An 18,613-nucleotide genomic window follows, 5' to 3' on the forward strand; every position below is an offset into this window, starting at 1 on the left:
AAGGCCGCTGCTGGGGGCAGGCCCAGCCCTGCCCTGCCGGGCCTGGGCCTCTTCAGCTCTTCCCAGCACCCCCAAGTCACACTAAAGCAGAGGAGTTTGGGTTGGAAGGGTGATCCAAAGAGCACCTAGGGCAACCCCCACTCCCCCCATACAGAGGAGAGGTGCTCAGAGACTTTCACATCACTTCTGGGACTCGGAGTGGTCAACATGGGCGGTATTTTGTGATGCATGGTGTGGGGCAAGTCAGCCTGGGGCACGCTCCCAGGATGGTGTGGCCAGGTTTCTCTTCCCCTGGTTGCCCACCCATGACACTGCCACCTGTTTCAGGTCTGTGGTGAGGAGGGGCCAAGGCCTGTGACAGAGCAAACTCATGTTACTTGTGACCCCCCCCCCCCAGCTCACAGGCAGGATGAGGTACGGTGCCTGCGTGGTGCTTGACACCAGACCCTCCACAACAGCTTTGTCCTTGCTGGCAAGGGTCTGGCTGGAGGCTGCAGCTGAGGATGTGGGTGCAGGTAGCTCATACTGGGATGTCCTGCTCGCACTGGGCTGTCACTGTTGGATCTGATTGCTGCCCTGTGGGTCCCCAACTGTGGGACATGCAGATGTGGCCCTGAACCTTGCATGCAAGTGGCTGCAGGGTGCCTGGAGCAGGCACTGTGGGTTCTTTGATTGTTTTCAGGTCCTCAAAGGGAAGGTTTGATAATGTGGTGGGTTTTTTGGTTGGTATTTGGTTTTTTGGTTGGTTGGTTGTTTTGGTTTTCCCCCAAAGCAAGGGCTGTGGAACATCCCTACACCCACCGTGGCCCTACCTGGTGCCTTCTTGGGTCTGCAGACACCCCCAGACCTTCTCCGTGGGCAGGGAGGAATTTTCTGTAGCCAAAAGGGACCAAATCTGCCTGTGGGGTCTACCTGAGGGTGAGGGGACCCTCCCAGGGATGTGCTGAGGGGAAATGGGGGACAGGTGCCTAAGGAGGCTCCAGGGCAGCAGGACACACATGCTGCTTGTGGTGCTGGTCCCAGGACTGGCACACGGGAGTCTCCCTGCCCCATCCCCACAGGCCAGAGCAGCGAGATGGGGATGACTAAAGGAAGAATGCTGCAATCATGCAGGCACAGAGCAGCCCAGGAGTCACTGTCTCCATGGCATGCAGCTGCAGAGCAAAGGAATTCCAAGAGTCCCACCCATTCCCATTCCATGGGATCTTCCCCGGGGGAGTGAGCATCAGGCTGCCAGCAGCCATATCTCTGCACAGGCCACACTGAGCAACCCACCCCAGGCTGGGGACACTGGACTTAGCAGGGACCTGGCAGGATGCTGGAGCCAAGAGCTGTGCCTGACCACCCCCATGATGCAGATGTTGGGGGTACCAGGCCCTGCTGCAGAGCCACTGTCCTGCTGGAGCAGGAGCTCACCCCGCTGCCTCTGCCACAGCCCTGCAGACTTGTCACCTTGTCACCTGGGAGTGGATCTTTGCCCCACCGTGCCTCGAGTGGGGATGGAAACCACAACTCTCCCATGGTGTCAGCCAGGGAGGAGGGATGTGGGGCACCGAGCACCTGCCAGGGAATGTGGCTAAGGCCAGGGCCTCCCTGCAGCCTTTGGGTAATTGCTGTGCTGGGCACCCAGCCCAGCCTCAAGGGCCGTGAGAAGGGCACAGTGCTGGGCAGGAGAAGAAAGAAACCACAAATAGATGTGACAAGGTCCTTCCCAAGCCATGTGGATGAGGATACTGAAGATAAGGTCCTGCAGCCTTTGGGGCAGGTTGGGGGTCGGGCACATCTCCAAGTTCATTCAGTCCAGGTGAGGCCCAAGCACCCCCTGCCCCCCATAACAGCCCCCCATCACCAGGGGGGCAAAGGGCCATGGGCCCCTCCCCCCATGTCACCTGGCCCTAGTGCCTGTGACAAACACCCGGTGACAGGAGTGTTCACCATGAAGTGCTGCACCTTGGTTTGACAGTGCAGAGGGGCTGAGGTGACCTGGGGTGGCAGGAGCTGCCCTTGCTGGGGACCCCTGTTACCAGTGTGGACTGCAGGCTTCACACAGCAGGTGCCAGGTATGAGCAGAGCCCTGGGGGGGGGGTGCTTGCACATCTGTGCAAAGCCAGCTTGAGCCAGAACAGAGCCTGAAGCCCAGGGAAGGTGTTCACCCATGTCACCCAGTACACTGCTTATAGACCTGGCCACAAACCCAGATCTCATGGCTCCTGACCACCACTGCAGCAGTGCCAGCCCCAGCTCAGGGTGCCAAAGCTGACACCACCCAGACACACAGATGGGGGCCAGGCATGTGCCAGACCCATCAGAGACCCAGAAACGACATGGCTAGGCCAGGGCTGGGAGCTCAAGGTCAGCCCTGCAGCTCCAGGGAGTCCCAGCAGGACCATTAAGCTCCCTGAGCTCCCCCACCACCCCAGGGGCAGCCCTGGGAAGCATTGCTGGGCCACAGCCAGGCCATTCCCCTGGGCTGGGGCAGCAGGAGGTGTGAGGGGGCCCTGGCTCTGCACAAGGCCACACTGAGTGGGGACAATGGGCCTGTTCCCTGTGAAGGACCTCACAGGCTCTGCACCAGAAGCATGAGATGGGCGCTGAGCACAGGCATCACCCCCACGTACCCCACCCGGGATGCCCGGCTGCCCCGAGCACCACTGGACAGAGGCCGCAGCAACGGCCCCTCTCCCCCACGGGCCTTGGCTCAGGGCCCCCTCCCCACCCTGCTCCCATCCGTGGGGGCACAGGCAGCTTGGCTCCAGGGTGCCAGAGGCCCAGTTGAGCCCCCAGCCAGCTGTGCCAAGGGCCAGGGGAGGGGAAGGGGCCTCCCTCCCCCAGCACACAGCCCCAGGATTGCTCCGAGTGGCTGCTGCCCACTCGGTGCTGGGCACAGTAACACGGGCCAATGGGATCCTGGGCTCCATCAGCAGAGGGGTGGCAGCAGGGACAGGGAGGGGATTGTCCCTCTCTGCTCTGCCCTCCTGAGGCCCCAGCTGGAGTCCTGTGTCCAGAGCTGGGGCCCTCAATACAAGAAGGATGTGGAACTGTTGGAGAGGGGTCAGAGGAGCCACAAGGATGATCAGAGGGCTGGAGCACCTGCCCTACAAAGAGAGGCTGAGGGAGCTGGGGTGGGTCAGCCTGGAGAAGAGAAGGCTGTGGGGGGACCTCACTGCAGCCTCCCAGTCCCTGAAGGGAGCAGAGGAACAGGAGGGGATTCAACTTTTTAACAGAGCAGATAATGGCAGGACAAGGGGGATGGACTAAAGCTAAAGGAGGGAAGGTTTAGATTAGATATTAGGGGGAAGTTTTTTACAGAGAGAGTGGTGAGGGGCTGGAACAGGCTGCCCAGAGAGGGGGTGGGTGCCCCTTCCCTGGGGGTGTTCAAGGCCAGGTTGGATGGGGCCCTGGGCAACCTTGTGTAGCTCCAGGCCTGGAGGTTGGTGTCCCTGCCTGTGGCAGGGGGGTTGGAGCTGTGTGATCCTTGGGGTCCCTTCCAACCCAGACCATTCTATGATTCTATGATTCTATGCTGTGCTGTGCCATGCTGTGCTGTGCCAGGCCAGCCAGGGCCCTGACAGCTGCCCAGCACCAAGGAGCAACTGCAGAGCACCGGGGCCACCATTGCCAGTGCCACAGGGCCTGCTCTGATGGGGAAGGAGCACCCCCTGCAGACACCAGCTCCCTGCACAGCACCCAGACGAGTTGCAAGCACTGGGAAGAGGTGCAGGTGGCTTCCTGACCACACAGTCCCGAGCACAGGGGAGCCCCAAGGGGACAGGGAGGGCACAGGAGCAGAGGCTGGAGCAGAGGCCTCTTCTGTGCTCAGCTTGCCCCAGGCCTGTGGGACAGGCCAGGCAGGGGCCCACTGCAGCAGATGGGCTGGTTTTGGGGGAGACACAGAGGGGTGTATTAAATAGTTCACTCCACTTTATTATCCCTCCAGGCAGGTGGCCCTCTGGAGAGAGAGAGGGCTGCTTTTAATGGAACCTCAGGCAAACATGCACTGGTCATCAGGACAATGGCAGGCAGAGCTGGCCAGGGCACAGACAGGGGACTTGACTCACCCTGGCCTTGTCCCTCTTCCTCCTTCCTCTCCTTGGACCTCTGCTGATCACCACTCCAGCAGAGGCAGCAGGCACAAGGGTAGAGGAGGGACTCAGCCTCACAGAAAGGAGTTGGATGGGACAGACAGCACTGGACAGGTAATTCAGGTGTGAGAAAGGAGTTGATCTGCATGGTGCCCAGCCCAGGGTAGAGCAGGTCCAGCACCTTCTGCCCAGCTCAGTGCATTACACCACAGCATGGTGCCAAGAGAGTCAGAACATCCTGGAGAAAGGTCCTGGTCGAGGAGCTGTGGAGGGCCAGGCCTGTGCTACATGGAGATTCACAAGGATTTCCTATGAGAGAACCACAAATACCAAATACAGCCACAGCAGGAGACACAGTTCAGCTCCAGCATCATTACTCAGCTGGGCTGGGGGGAGGTGCAGTCTAACAGGACCCAAGAGACCCAGAGAGGGGTACAGTTCACATATGGCATGTCACCCTGGGAAGCCACCATCCACCACCAGGACAGGCAAAGCTGCCATTTCTCTGCTTGGAAATGTGCAAATGAAAGAGCCCAGCAGCATCTGCTCCATCACCCACGTTCAGATCCACACAAAATCTTGCCCTAAAGCCTCTCTGTGAACTCAGGCTCCTGGTAGCATCTTCCTGCTGTAGGACATCACCTTTCCTTTTAGGGTCATCATGAAAAATAACATAAGGCTGTCAGGTCAAGCCAACCAGAGATGGATGCAACCTTCAACAGCCTGGAACAGCAGCTCAGAGGTACAGGCTGCCTTGCCTGTGGCTCAGGAACTACAGGAGCCTGCAGATGTGTAGACAGCAGCTATGGCATTAATGCCACCACCTTGAAAAAGGGATCACCCAAGGAGGAGCTCCAGCCTGGGTACTCATCTGGGCCCATGCACTGGCAGGCAGAACCCAGGCAGCAGAGATGGGCCAGGCGTTCCCATTGGATTGTCCATCTTGTCCTCCAGTGGCAGGACAAGCAGAGGACAGGCCACACTTCCAGGGCCAGGCTTGCCTGGAGGTGCCACCTGGTGCTGAAGATGCATCATCCTTATTTGAGAGCAGCCAAAATTCAGCCTAAGCCAGGCCAAGGGCACGGAAGTTCCCCCATGCAGCCAGCACAGGCAGCACCCGGGGGGGTCAGGAGGCTGAGGGCACAGTCCCTGCAGTCTGCTGAGAGACAGAAGAGAAGCAGCTGGAGAGCAGCACAGCTGGAAGCCCAGCAGCAAGCAGTGCAGGGATGCTCCCTGGGCAGGGCTGGGGAGAAGCTTTCCTGGCCTACTCCTGTTGGGATGCCACTGGCAGCTCCTGCCCTCGAGACCGGACACCTACAGCAACAGGTGCCATGGGTTTCAGGCAGGAACCCCAAAAAGTCCTTAGGGAAGCTCGAGGAGCTTGGGGGGTGGGGAGCTGAGCACTAGATGAAGGTGGAGTCCAGCTGGCTGGTCTCATGGATGTGCTGTGCACGAGCCTCAAAGAGCTGCTTGATCAGGGCTGATTTCTCCTGCTCCAGCTGGGTGATGCGCTCGCTCTTGTCGGTCACCTCCTGCATGGGACAGGGGAGATGATGCTGCTCAGAGGTGGAAGATGCTGCCATGTGCTGCACTGTGAGTGCTGGGATGTGAAGCCCAGGTCTGGCAGAGCTATCCAGGGCTGACCCTCCTCAGCAGCTCTGCTCACAGACCTCAGCCACCACACCTGCACCCTCTCATGATCTGCATTTGTCAGTCTTCTTCCTCAGGCAGGTGTGCCCCATCCTTGCTCACACACACACCTCCCCCCAGCAAACAGCTGGACACAGCTGTGCAGTGGTGGGTACACATGCTCTTCTCTGGGATGACCAAGGTTGGCCAAGCTGAAGGAACATCTTCCATCACCTTGTATTCCTTCTCCAGCCCCATCCCACCCTGTCTCCTCCCCAGCCCCCATTCCAAGGGGATCTCCTCCCCTCACATCCCACTCACCTTTGTCAGAAGTCGGTTTTGCTCCTTCAGCATGTTAATGGCTTGCTGGGAGCCTGCTGAGGCCAGAGACACCACAGGCACCAGTCTGTTCAGAGCTGAGGAGGGGTTCACTGGCTGAAAGGGAGGGATGAGACACTGAGACTCCTTCCCTCCCAGACTCCTTCCCTCCCCAGCCCTTCCTAAGGCCAGAAGCTGTTTCTGTGGCTTGTAGGCAGCTCTCAGAGAAGCCCAGCACAGGATCAAGACCCCAGAACAGGCTATCACAGGCTCTCCAGCAAGGCAGGAAGAGCTGGGAATCAGGGCTGAACCGTGTGCCCATATCCTGCCAGGACAGCCAGGTTAGAGAAGGCTGACTCAGCACCTCAGCAGGCTGGTTTCCTTATGGCTACACCTTCTTTGAGATCTCCTTTAGTGCCCAAGATGCCTTGAGCATCCTCCAGCCCAGCTTGGGACCAGCAGTGCTGTCCTCTTGGCCATCCCCCATCTTGCCCACGGAACCAAGTCACCCCCCATCCAGAGCCTGGAGGAACTCTGGCAGCCACAGGCATAAGGGGAGGAACAGGGTGCATCCTCACACAACCACACACAAGCTGCTAGTCTGCTGCTCTCACCTTGCCAGCAGTAGAAAGGAGGTCACCCAGGCAGCGGTTCACCTCCTGAAGCTTGGGGACCAGGCACCCCAGCTTGCTCTGGCTGCCCTCAGCCAGCAAGTCCTGGGGTACAGGGAGGAAGAAAAAGCTGGGGGTTACTGCAGGGCTGGCTCCAAGTCCAGCCAGCTCCCAAGCCCCCTTCTCTAAACCCACAGAGCAGTCCCAGACCCTCCCAAGCAGATGGACACCCCAGGAATAAGCCCCAGACTCACAGCACTGGTTTTGTTCTTCCCCAGCAGCCTCTGGCGCTCCTGCATGAGCTGGATGTGCTGGTGGTACCAGTCCCGGGTGCGTTCTACCAGCTCCAGGCCCTGCAGCAGGAAATCCTTCTCCTGTTCCAGCTCCTTCATGTGCTTCAGCTGCAGGACAGAGTGCACAGCAATGGGAACCTCTCCCCCTGCCAAGCCCCAGCTCCTGGTTTCTTCCCAAGGTGCAGAGGATGTGGACACAGGCAAGGGGACTCTGCCCCTCTCCCTGTGGAGTGGGATGATGGCTGCTGCCTGGCACTGCTTTGGAGGAAGAGTTCTCTGATGGATCTCTTGGTATCTGGTGATACCAAGCAGGTAATGGAGTCAGGCCACCTCCTCCCTCTCCCCTCCACACTGCAGAAGCAGGTTTCTCTGCCTTGTTTTTATCCAGGGATGCAGCAAGAACGGGGCTTCTATCCACTCCCCAAGTGCCCCCAAGGCTGCAGCTGGCAGCCAGCAGCACACAGAGCACAGCCATGGCTGCAGCAAGGGGCAAGCAGCTGAGATGTAAACATGCAGCCAGGGGAAAACCTTCAGCCCTGTTTCCCCAGCACCCTGCTCCCCACCTCTGCTTAACACCCCCCTACCTCCCCAGCACCTCCAAGCTGAGCAGAGCTTAATGTATCTTTCAGATCTATCTAAGCACCAGCAGCATCTGGAGAGGGATGTGGGGACCTTTACACAGACCAGGCTCCTGGAGTCTCCTCCAGGCACTGGTGGGACTTTGATCACCCAGAAGCTGTTGATGCTCAGGAACATCTCTTGGTGCTTTGCTGAGCATCTCGAGGGGCGAGATTCAGCTCAGAAGTGGCCCTGAACAGATCCCCTGCCCCAGGCCCAGAAGTGGCCCTGAACAGATCCCCTGCCCCAGGCCCAGAAGTGGCCCTGAACAGATCCCCTGCCCCAGGCCCAGAAGTGGCCCTGAACAGATCCCCTGCCCCAGGCTCAGAAGTGGCCCTGCACAGATCCCCTGCCCCAGGAACAGGTGAGACCATACCAAGATGTTTTTCAGGCTGCCAGCACCTTCCCACCCCCACTGCCCACCCTGGAGCCTCCCAACTGCCCCACACAGCCACCCTTCACCCCAGGGCTGCTCTTGCTCCCACTGCTCCTGGAGATGCTGCTTGCAGCATGACACTGCCTCCCCCCCAGGCATGCAGGGACAGACAGACAGACCAAAGAGGACATACCCACAGGAAGAAGTGCAGAGCCTTGGCACTACACAGGCTGTTGCTGAGGGGCATGAAGAAGGTGCTGTAGGTGGCAAGGACCCCCACCCAGCTTGGGCTGCAGCCAGGGAGTGCCTGGCCTGCCCCAGTCCTACAAGGCTTGCTGGCCAGCATGGTGACTGGAGGAAAAGGCAGCATCCCACAGAGCAGTGGGAGCAAGAGCAGCTCTGCTGGCTGTGGGGACAGGCAGTGACTTGCTGAGGATGGGATGTGCTGGGGGCAGACAGCTCCCTGGGCAGGGGAAGCTTGGCTGGTGCTACCCAGGGTAGGAGGGGAGGGGACAGTGCCTGGAGCTGGCTCCAAGTGACATCACTCAGCCTCTCACAGAAGGTCTGGTCACAGCTACCCCTGTGGCCATGGGGAAATGAGGCCAATCGATGAGGGACTGGCTGACAAACACCAGCTGTGGTGCTGCAAAGGGTCCTGGGGCTGCAGCACAGCCCCCTCCTCTGCCTGCTGCTCAGGATAAACAGGTCCCAGTGCATCCCAGTGCACACAGGGCGGATGCCAGTGCTCCCACCCCTCCTTGGGCTTTAGGCAAATTAGCCTAATCCCCACTGAGTGCCTTGTCTCTGCACTGGGGGGAGGTGACATCACTGTCCTGTGTACAGCCTGACTCCTTGTTGGCCCCAAGTCTGTATGCTCAGAAGTGGGATGAGGAGCCACAGGCTCCTGCAGGAAGGCTTCAGACATCCCTTCTCAGGGAGAGAGGCAATGCAGTCCTTGGGTGTGTGTGGAGGCAGGTAAGAAAGGCAGAGCAACTCCATCCCTCCCTCCCACAACAAGCTGTGAAAAAAGGGCAAGAGCAACCCAAGCCCAGAGCTGGAGTGCTTGTGGCAGAGTTGGGAATGCCAGCCACCAGCCCTTCCTCACCAGTATCACAGGACCCTGAGCTCCAGGCAATGATGAGCTCCAGCTTGGAGCTGCACACAGAGGGGAGAACCTCACCAGGGATGGAGGGACCTTCCCCCACTGAAACAGCACCTCCCAGCCCCCAAAACCCTGAGAACCAAAGATACCCAGATGTCCATTTACTAGTCTTTGCCAGCATCACTCAGCAGAGATGCTCTCAGCCCAAGAGCACCCCAACCCCCTGCATGGCTGCAAGCCCAGCAAACCATGAGAGCACAAACCCCTCCTCCTGAGGCCAGGCCTTGGAAGCATGTTCCCTCACCCACAGCCAGGCTGTAACTGGTGTTGTCCACACTTCTGGGCAGCCCCACTGGATTCAGGGAGCCAGGTGACACTGGGACACAAGGGGTGGAAGTGCAGAGGTGACAGTTGCAGCCTCAGCTGCAGCTCCAGCTCCCACTGCCAGCCATGTATCCTGCAGGCTGGGGCCTGGCTCTCTTCCCAGGAAAATTTAGCTTGAGCTTGTGGGCAACATGTCCAGGCAGTTCCTCCATCCCCCTCAGGAGCAGCGCAGATCTAACCACACCTCTGCACTCAGGCATGGAGGGGAGCAGATCCCTCCATCCTGGGCTGCTGGGCTACATTCAGTGCTGGTTTCTCTGCATTACTGGGGAAAAAAAAAGGTGTCTTGGGAGCCAGGAGGATCAGTGAGCCTGAGCCCTGACCTACAGAGAACACCTGACAATGAGCACAGCCCAGCACCCTGCTTGCCAGCATGGAGTGTACCCCACCTTTGCTGAAGTTCCTGAAAAGCCCAGAGACCCACCTGCTCCTACACCTGCACCTCTGCCTGTCCCTGCTGGAGTTTCTGTCCCCAGGGAAGGCACCTGAGCAGTCACACACTGGCTCCCCTCAGGCAGAAGGCAGGGGAACCCAGCACCACTCAGGATAGACACCACCTTGTTCACCTACACCAACCAGCAGCACTCTGTACCCAAAATACCAAGATCTGCCCAGCACCCCACAGCTCAGCATGTGCAGGGTGGGAAGCAGGGAGCCACAGCCCCACAGAGCTGGTGGCAGCAGCGAGGAGCTCCTGAGACCAACCTTCCCTCAGGGACCACTGGCCCCCTTGCTGGCGCTGCCCTTACCGTGCTGAAGTCCACGCCGTTGGTGATGGTGTGTCTGCGGTGTTCTGCACGGCCCCGCTGGTGCCTCCGGGCATCCCCAGCCCCTGCATGGCTGCCCTCTCCCTGGGGCTGCCCAGCAGCCTTGGCATCCCTACCTGGAACAGAGGAAGGGCCAATGGTATCTTGTAGGGCCAATGGGATCCTGGGCTCCATCAGCAGAGGGGTGGCAGCAGGGACAGGGAGGGGATTGTCCCTCTCTGCTCTGCCCTCAGGAGGCCCCAGCTGGAGTCCTGTGGCCAAAGCTGGGGCCCCAGTACAAGAGAGATGTGGGGCTGTTGGAGAGGGGTCAGAGGAGCCACAAGGATGATCAGAGGGCTGGAGCACCTGCCCTACAAAGAGAGGCTGAGGGAGCTGGGCTGGTTCAGCCTGGAGAAGAGAAGGCTGTGGGGGGACCTCATTGCAGCCTCCCAGTGCCTGAAGGGAGCTTATAAGCAGGAGGGGATTCAACTTTTTAACAGAGCAGATAATGGCAGGACAAGGGGGAATGGACTAAAGCTAAAGGAGGGAAGGTTTAGATTAGATATTAGGGGGAAGTTTTTTACAGGGAGAGTGGTGAGGGGCTGGAACAGGCTGCCCAGAGAGGGGGTGGGTGCCCCGTCCCTGGGGGTGTTCAAGGGCAGGTTGGATGGGCCAGCCTGGTGTATCTCCAGGCCTGGAGGTTGGTGTCCCTGCCTGTGGCAGGGGGTTGGAGCTCTGTGATCCTTGGGGTCCCTTCCAACCCAGATCACTCTATGATTCTATGGTTCTATGAAAGCAGGTGGCTGCTTGAAACAACCCTCCCCACAGCCACGGCTGCAGGACTGTCTGCAGGAGGGGGTCTGCAAATAGATGGGGCAAAGAGCAGCTGAACACAGCACTGGCCCAGGCACTCCCCAGCATCCTGGCAGGGCTGGCTTCAGCACTGTGCCAGGCTGGCAGCAGAGCACAGCACTCACCCTCTGCAAAGAGCAGGCACCTTCCAGGCAATGCTGCTTCAGTCCTGGCACGGACACCTAACCCATTAGTGATATTGCCTGCCCTCATCCTGTCCTCACAGGACTCCTGGCTCCTGCTTGGGTGGCACTGGGTCTGCCAGGAGTCTCTCTCCACCTGAGGGCAGTTCCTGCTTGCTGATGTTTCTTCCATTTTCCAACCATGGAGTAACTCAGGTGGCATTGATTCCAAACCTTCACTAAAATCTCCCCATCCCATCGTGCACAAGACCCACCCACCACAAACTCCAGTGCACATTCATGGATAACCTGGTTTTGCAGATGATGTTCACACAGGCAGGTTTGAGACACTGCCCACCATGGAGCACAAGAGAAAACAGCCCCCTGGCCACAGCCAAGCCAGCTCAGATCCTTGCTTCTGGATGAGGTGCCAGAGCACCACCTCGCTGCCCTGATCTGTGGGGCCAAGGGTGCAGCCAGCACCCTCCCCAGACATACCCAGGCAGCAGGCGTGCTGGTAGGTGCCTCCAGTCCCCAGCCAGGTCCCCAGCAGAGCCCCCCTCATGCTCAGCCCCTCTCACACCTCCCCTTGCACACAGCTTTCCTCAAGAGGTTCTTTCCCAACCCAGCTCTCAAGGAAGAGCAGTAGGGCAGCAGAGGCAGGAGGGTGCTGGGGAAAACATCTCCTTGGGGCTGCTCCCCACACATCTAGCAGGCACCCCCCCCCCCCCCATCACATCCTCCTCCCATGGGCTGGGCACACAGCGACTCCTGGGTGCTGGGGTGTGTGGGGGGCACCGCCTGGGACAGGGTGTGTGGGGAGTATCATAGAATCATAGAATTGTAGGGGTTGGAAGGGACCTCAAGAGCTCATGGGGTCCAACCCCCCTGCCAAAGCAGCTCCCCAGCTCATATTGCACAGGGCGGCGTCCAGACGGGGCTGGAATCTCTCCAGAGATGGAGACTCCACACCCCCTGGGCAGCCTGTCCCAGGGCTCCCTCACCCTCACTGGGGAAAAGTTCTTCCCCATGTTGGTGGGGAACTTCCTATGCTCCAACTTGCAGCCACTGCCCCTTGTCCTGTCCCCACAGACACTGAAAAGGGGCTGGCTGATTCCCCCTGCATCCCCTGCTTCAGATAATTATAAACTTTAATTAGGTCCCCCCTTAGTCTTCTCTTCTCCAGGCTGAACAGCCCCAGCTCCCTCAGCCTTTCCTCACAGGGGAGATGCTCCAGGCCCCTAATCATCTTCATGGCCCTTCTTTGGACTCTCTCCAGGAGATCCCTGTCCTTTTTAAAACAAGGAGCCCAGAACTAGACACAATACTCCAGGTATTGTACCCCCTGGGATGGGGTGTGGGGGGGGCACTGCCTGGGATGGGGTGTGTGGGGGGCACCGCCTGGGATGGGGTGTGGGGGGGCACTGCCTGGGATGGGGTGTGTGGGGGGCACCGCCTGGGACGGGGTTTGGGGCACTGCCTGACCTGTCACATCACTGCCCCACGAGTCTTCTCAGGCCAGCAAAGAGACAGGGTGGAAAGTGGGGTGACAGCACAAACACAGCCTGGGTGCTGACTGGCTTGAGAGCAGCCCCGAGGAGAAGGGTTTGGGGTGTCTGTTGAGGAGAAGCTCAGCACGAGCTGGCAATGTGCATCTGCAGCCCAAAAGGCCAACCAGATCCTGGGATGCATCAAGAGAAGCCTGGCTGGCAGGTTGATGGAAGTGGTGCTGCCCCTCTGCTCTGCTCTCAGGACACCCCCCCAGAGTGCTGCATCCAGCTCTGGGGTCCACAACGTAAGAAGAACATCGAGCTGCTGGAGCAGGTCCAGAGGAGGCCACAAAGATGACAAGAGGGCAAGGGTGAGAGAGTTGGGGATGCTCAGCCTGGAGAAGGTTCCAGTCCCTGAAAGGGTCTAAAGAAAAGCTGGGGAGGGACTTCTTACAAGGGCAAGTAACGACAGGACACGGGGGAATGGCTATAAACTGGAAGAGGGCAGGATTAGACTGGGCATAAGGAAAAAGCTTTTCTCTGTGAGTGTTGAGACACAGGAACAGGCTGCCCAGGGAGGTTCTGGCTGCCCCCTCCCTGAAGGTGTTCAAGGCCAGGCTGGATGGGGCTTTGAGCCCATGGGAAGTGTCCTTCCCATAGCAGGGGGGTTGGAACAAGAGGATCTCTAAGGGCCCTTTCTGTGATTCTGTGCAAGAGGCCAACCACAGGAACCACCCTGCACCCTGAAGGCAGCGAGGTCTGGGAGCTGCCTCATACTGGGGTGCACACAGGGCACTGCTGCCACCTTTGCACCAGGTCAGCAGTAGGGGCTGGACTCAGGCTCAAGCAAAGCTACACCCTGCTCAGCCTGGCACTGGAGAAACAAGCCACTGTGGTGTGGGAAAGATCCTCCTCCTGTCCCAGCATGGCATTCCACTTCTACCAGCAAGTGCTCCAGCATAGATGGGTCTCCAGCCTGTTAACAAACACAAAGTCTTTGAGATCACCTGTCTGATATAATCTGCTTTGCCAACTGTCTTTGGTTTCACACACTCCTGTCTGCCTGGGAGGAACCCAAAAAGACCAGCACATCCTGCTTGGAAAGCTGAGGAACAGCCCCAGCTCCAAAGGCAACTTCAATAGGCAGAATCCCAAAGCAAATCCAGGAGCAGCCCCAGCAAGGGCTCAAACAACATTTCCAGAAGTTTCCTGCTGCTGCTACTTGGGAGGTGCCAGGTTGGGTTGATCTGGAGCTGTGCTAATAAGGTGCTTCCTGGTCAAGCACCTGAGCTGCCAGTGTAGCAGCTAAAACAGGATCCCTGCTCATAAGCTGGGAACAGTTCTTCTCAGGCCAAGAGCTCAGCTCCCCAGAGGTGGAAGAGATCCTGCCATGGGATGTGGGATCACCTCCTCCTTCCCAGAACCCCTCTGCCCCAGTGTTTGCCAGCCAGAACAAGCATTCAGAACAGAGGGATCTCACAGTCACACAGTTACACACCTGACCTGGAGCGGGCCCAGACACAACAGCTGCCTAAGCCCATCCCTCCTGCCTGCCAAGGCCACCAGAAGCAGCAAAGGCAAGTGTGCTGGAGAGAAGGCAGCACCCAGGGCCAGCATGGACTTGCAGCACACAGCACCTTCTGCTCTGTGTCATAACTTCCCCAGGCCTCAGCTCCCAGGGGAGCCACAGGGTACAGATCACCCACACTGAGGAGCTCGGACAGGCCACCGAAGCACCAGTGGTAGGAAATCATGGTGATTTCAATGCCCAGGGACTTGTTCAACCCCAACCTCACCATCCTTGTGTCCAGCAGATGCTGTGGCTCCCAGGAGACTGTGTCTGGTGCCCAGCAGCAGCTTGTGGGCTCTGCCAAGCTGATGAGAGCTTCTGAGCTGCTGGTGACTGACTCTGAAGTCCAGACTTCTCCAGCAGCACCTCTGCTCATGGAGGTTGGTGGGGAGGAGGGGACAGAATTGCCCTTTGCTGCAGCCCTGGGTGTGCCAGGAGGACTGCCTGGCCCCCTGGCTCTGCCATGATTCATACCCAAATCACCTCCAATGTACAAAGAGGCCTCCTGGGCCAGAGAGCAGAGCTCAGGTGGCAGCCTGTGAGCACCTCCTTCCCCTAAAGACAATGGGGGAGGGTTTGCTCAGACTCTCTGCAGCTGATGAACACTTGATACTCCATTCCACTGCTCTTGGTTGGGTTCTTGTACAGAAACCACCTCACAAAGCTCGAAGTTCAGTGCAGTCTGGAGCCCAAACAGCATCATCTCAATGGAGATGTGGTTTCCTGGAGCCACGAGCAGCTCTCAGCACCCAGCATCCTGCTCTCAGCAGTGCCCAGCTCCCTCACATCTGCCCATTCCACCTCACCCCAGGGAAACCTCCTGCTGTGGAGGAAAAGCCCTGGGCAGCTGCACGGGATCTGGAGCTAAAAGGAACACAGAAACTCTTGAGTTCCCACATTTGCTGCTGCATCAGCCTGGGCTGCAGGCCTGCTGCCAGAGCAGGGCCCTGGGGGAAGGCAGCAGCCAGGGCTGTGGCTCTAACCAGGCACCAGTCTAACACCAGCATATAAAGGAAAGATCCTCAGCAACCAGACAGGTGATGTAGTCATCTGCTCACTCTCCTCCAGGGCAGAGCTTTCAATCTGCTGTTTATTTACCAAGCAGGAATTTATTTTTTCAGGTTTTTCCTGATTTACACTCTCTGTGTTAGAAGAAGAACCAGCCTGGTTAATAACATGCCCTTCAATGAAGGTCCAGTGATTAGTCTGGAGGCAAAATGTAAAGCAGAGAACCTCAGCCATGGTGAAAGTTTCTCCTCTGCTCAGCAGAAGGGATTGGGAAGGAGTGGGTGGGAAGGGAAACCAGCCCAGGCAACTTTCCTAAGGGAGAGGAAGTTCCTGCACTCAGGTGTTGCAATCACAAACACCAAGCTCCTCAGCAGACCTTTGAGTCTGTAGATCTCAAAGCACTTCATGAGCCTAGATGAAGAATTATTACCCATGCCAGGTAAGTCCAGAAGCCTGGTTTCCTTATCACACCTCCTACTGACTGGCAACAGCTCAAGACACCAGTGAAACCCTTGCTAAAGGTCAGTGTGCTCCCTGGGGTGGGCAGAGCCAGCTGGGGGACCTGGGGAAGGGGTAGAGTCCCCAGGGATGTGCTGGTGAGCTCTGCCCACCTGGACAGCATCCCAGGGCAGCAAAGCACATCCTCCCCCTGATGCTGTGTCCTGGTGGGTGACAGGGTGGCCATGAGCCAGCAGTGTGCCCCGAGGGCTGAGAGAGACAATGGGATCCTGGGGGGCATCAAGAGGAGTGTGGCCAGCAGGTCACAGGAGGGGATCCTCCCCCTCTGCTCTACCCTGCTCAGGCCCCACCTGGAGTGTTGTGTCCAGTGCTGGGCTCCCTGGGATAAAAAAGCCAGGGATCTCCTGGAGAGAGTCCAGAGGAGGGACAGAGATGGTGAAGGGCCTGGAGCATCTCCCCTGTGAGGAAAGGCTGAGGGAGCTGGGGCTGTTCAGCCTGGAGAAGAGAAGACTGAGGGGGGACCTTATTCATGTTTATAAATATCTTAAGTATGGGATGCAGGGGGAATGGGCAGCCCCTTTTCAGTGTCTGTGGGGACAGGACAAGGGGCAATGGCTGCAAGTCAGAGCATAGGAAGTTCCCCACCAACATGGGGAAGAACTTTTCCCCAGTGAGGGTGAGGGAGCCCTGGGACAGGCTGCCCAGGGGGTGTGGAGTCTCCATCTCTGGAGAGATTCCAGCCCCGTCTGGACGCCGCCCTGTGCAATATGAGCTGGGGAGCTGCTTTGGCAGGGGGGTTGGACCCCAGGAGCTCTCCAGGTCCCTTCCAACCCCTGGGATCCTGTGGTTCTGTGTGATTTATTCCTGTCAGCAGTCTAAATTATCCACCAAAAAAGTTGAATCAGTTTTGTCTTTTCTTCTGAGAGGTGGAGGAGACGCTGAGACCACCCAGCGCCCCAGCACAGCCCGGGGGACTCCCCCCCCCCCCCCCCTCCAGCCCCTCCGGCTCTGCAGCTCCACCCTGCTGGGCTCTGGGAGGGGATGCCCAGCGGCATTACCCACCCCGGGGGCAGGTCCCCTCCCGGGGGGTCCGGCTTCCCGGCTCCCCCGCACCCCGGGACCAAAGACCGCCGGAACCCCGCAGCGACTCCGGCGGGGCCCTCACAGCGGGGCTGCGGGACAGGGGGGAACAACCCAGCTCCCGCCCTCCCCGCCCTCCCCCGAGCCCGCAGCCTCACCTCGGCTGCGGGGCTGGCCGTGGCCCGGCTCCCGCTGCCCGCCGCTCTTCCCTCGTGGCTCCTGGGCGCCGCCGGGGCTCGGCGGCTCCTCCACGCCCCGCCGCCCGGCGCCGCCGCTCTCCGCCGGGGGCTGTGCCCCGGGCAGGGCAGCGCGCAGCCCCAGCACGAAGCGCTCGAAGGTGAGGTACCCGCTGTCCGGCGCGGCCCGCCGCAGCCCCGCCATCACCCCGGCGGGCAGCTCCCGCGCCTCAGCCCCCCGCCAGCGGGACTCGATCTCCCGCAGGTGCACGTAGCCCCGCCGCCGGTCATCCAGGATATCGAACAGCGTCCGCAGGCTCTGCAGGAAGGCCCGGGGAAGCCCCTCGGTACCGGCGGGCAGCGGCCGCTCGCCGCGCTCCGGGGCCATCACACCCACCCCGTGTGGCCGCCGCCGCGCCGCTCCCGAGCGTTACTTTGCCGCTCCGGCCCCCCCGCCTTTCTATTGGCTGGTGGCGGGAGGCCCCGCGCTCTCATTGGCTGCTGGCGGGCGGTCGCGCTGACCATTGGCCGAAGGGGTTTGAGTTCCAGCGCGGGGCGGGCTCCGGGAGGCGCCTCAGCGCCCCGACCCGCGCCCCCCCCCCCGCCCCCCTCGCCTCAGGTCCCCGTGGCGGCTCCGCGACCCCCCGAACCCACCCCCGGGCGACACCCTCCGTGTTTCCCGGCCGATCTTCTTCTTTGTTACCCCCAGCATCACCTCAGCATCAGGGCGCTGGGGTAACAAAGAAGGAGATGGGGCCGGGACCCGGGGAAGGGGCTTCGGTCCCACTCCCAGCTTTGCCGGGAATCCCAGAATCCCAGGCTGGGCTGGGCTGGGAGGGACCCCAAGGGTCACAGAGCTCCAACCCCCCATGCCACAGGCAGGGACACCAACCTCCAGGCCTGGAACTACACAAGGTTGCCCCATCCAACCTGGCCTTGGACACCCCCAGGGATGGGGCACCCACCCCCTCTCTGGGCAGCCTGTTCCAGCCCCTCACTGTCCAGCTTCTCGCCTCAGCAGCATCCCCAGGGCTGTGGGAAGCGCTTCCCTCCCGAGGCAGCACGGAGAGGTCCTGCTGCCTGCCCCACCTGCCTGGGTGCAGCACCAGAAGCCGCTTCCTCAGCCATCAGGAGCTGGGATAGGGGCCCTGAGCAACCACGGGCATGGAGAAGGGAGGGAACACAACTCCAGTGCTGACAAACGTGAGGGGAACAGGCCTCGGGTCGTATCTCATCAGCTTGGTATGAACCAGCATGGCTAAGAGAAGCTTCGTGTACACTGGGCTGTGCTGTGTCTCTTGGATCCCGGTGAAAAGAGCTCCCCTCCTCTGCAAACCCCCTCCATCAGATGGTGTGTTGCCACGACACAGACTGTAAGAGCCCCGGTGTCACAGCTCCCACGTCACAGGAGAGGCCCTGAGCCACCCCCAAAGCTCCCAGCCTGATGTGGTGCTCATGGTGCTGAGAGAAGGGGGACGGCCAGGAGGGGTTGTTACCTACTGTCCAGCTGCTCAGCTTGTGACGATGCTGGTGCCCTGGGTGCTTCCCTGTGTCCCAGACATCTCCCTGTGCCATGTGCCAGGATTGATTTCCTTCAGCTCTGAGTTGGCTTCAGAGGACCAGGGTGGAAGATGCTGTTGTTGCTGCAGTCCCCTTGCCATCAGCTTCCCTGACCAGGCCTGGCACTGGGACCCCCA

General features: G+C 59.7%; 1 protein-coding gene across 1 annotated transcript; it reads right to left on the reverse strand.

Annotated features, from left to right (window-relative positions):
• Positions 1-5,485: 5,485 nt before the first annotated feature.
• On the reverse strand, positions 5,486-17,304 carry SAPCD2 (suppressor APC domain containing 2; the record flags this gene model as incomplete). The annotated part of the gene is made up of 6 exons (XM_084272531.1): positions 5,486-5,614; positions 6,033-6,146; positions 6,644-6,745; positions 6,895-7,041; positions 10,163-10,296; positions 16,899-17,304. 6 exons carry the CDS (start codon positions 17,302-17,304, stop codon positions 5,486-5,488), a joined length of 1,032 nt encoding a protein of 343 aa, XP_084128657.1.
• Between the last annotated feature and the right edge of the window lie 1,309 nt (positions 17,305-18,613).

Source organism: Gallinula chloropus, assembly GCF_964237585.1.
Source record: "Gallinula chloropus genome assembly, chromosome: 18".
In the NCBI taxonomy this organism is placed as follows: domain Eukaryota; kingdom Metazoa; phylum Chordata; class Aves; order Gruiformes; family Rallidae; genus Gallinula; species Gallinula chloropus.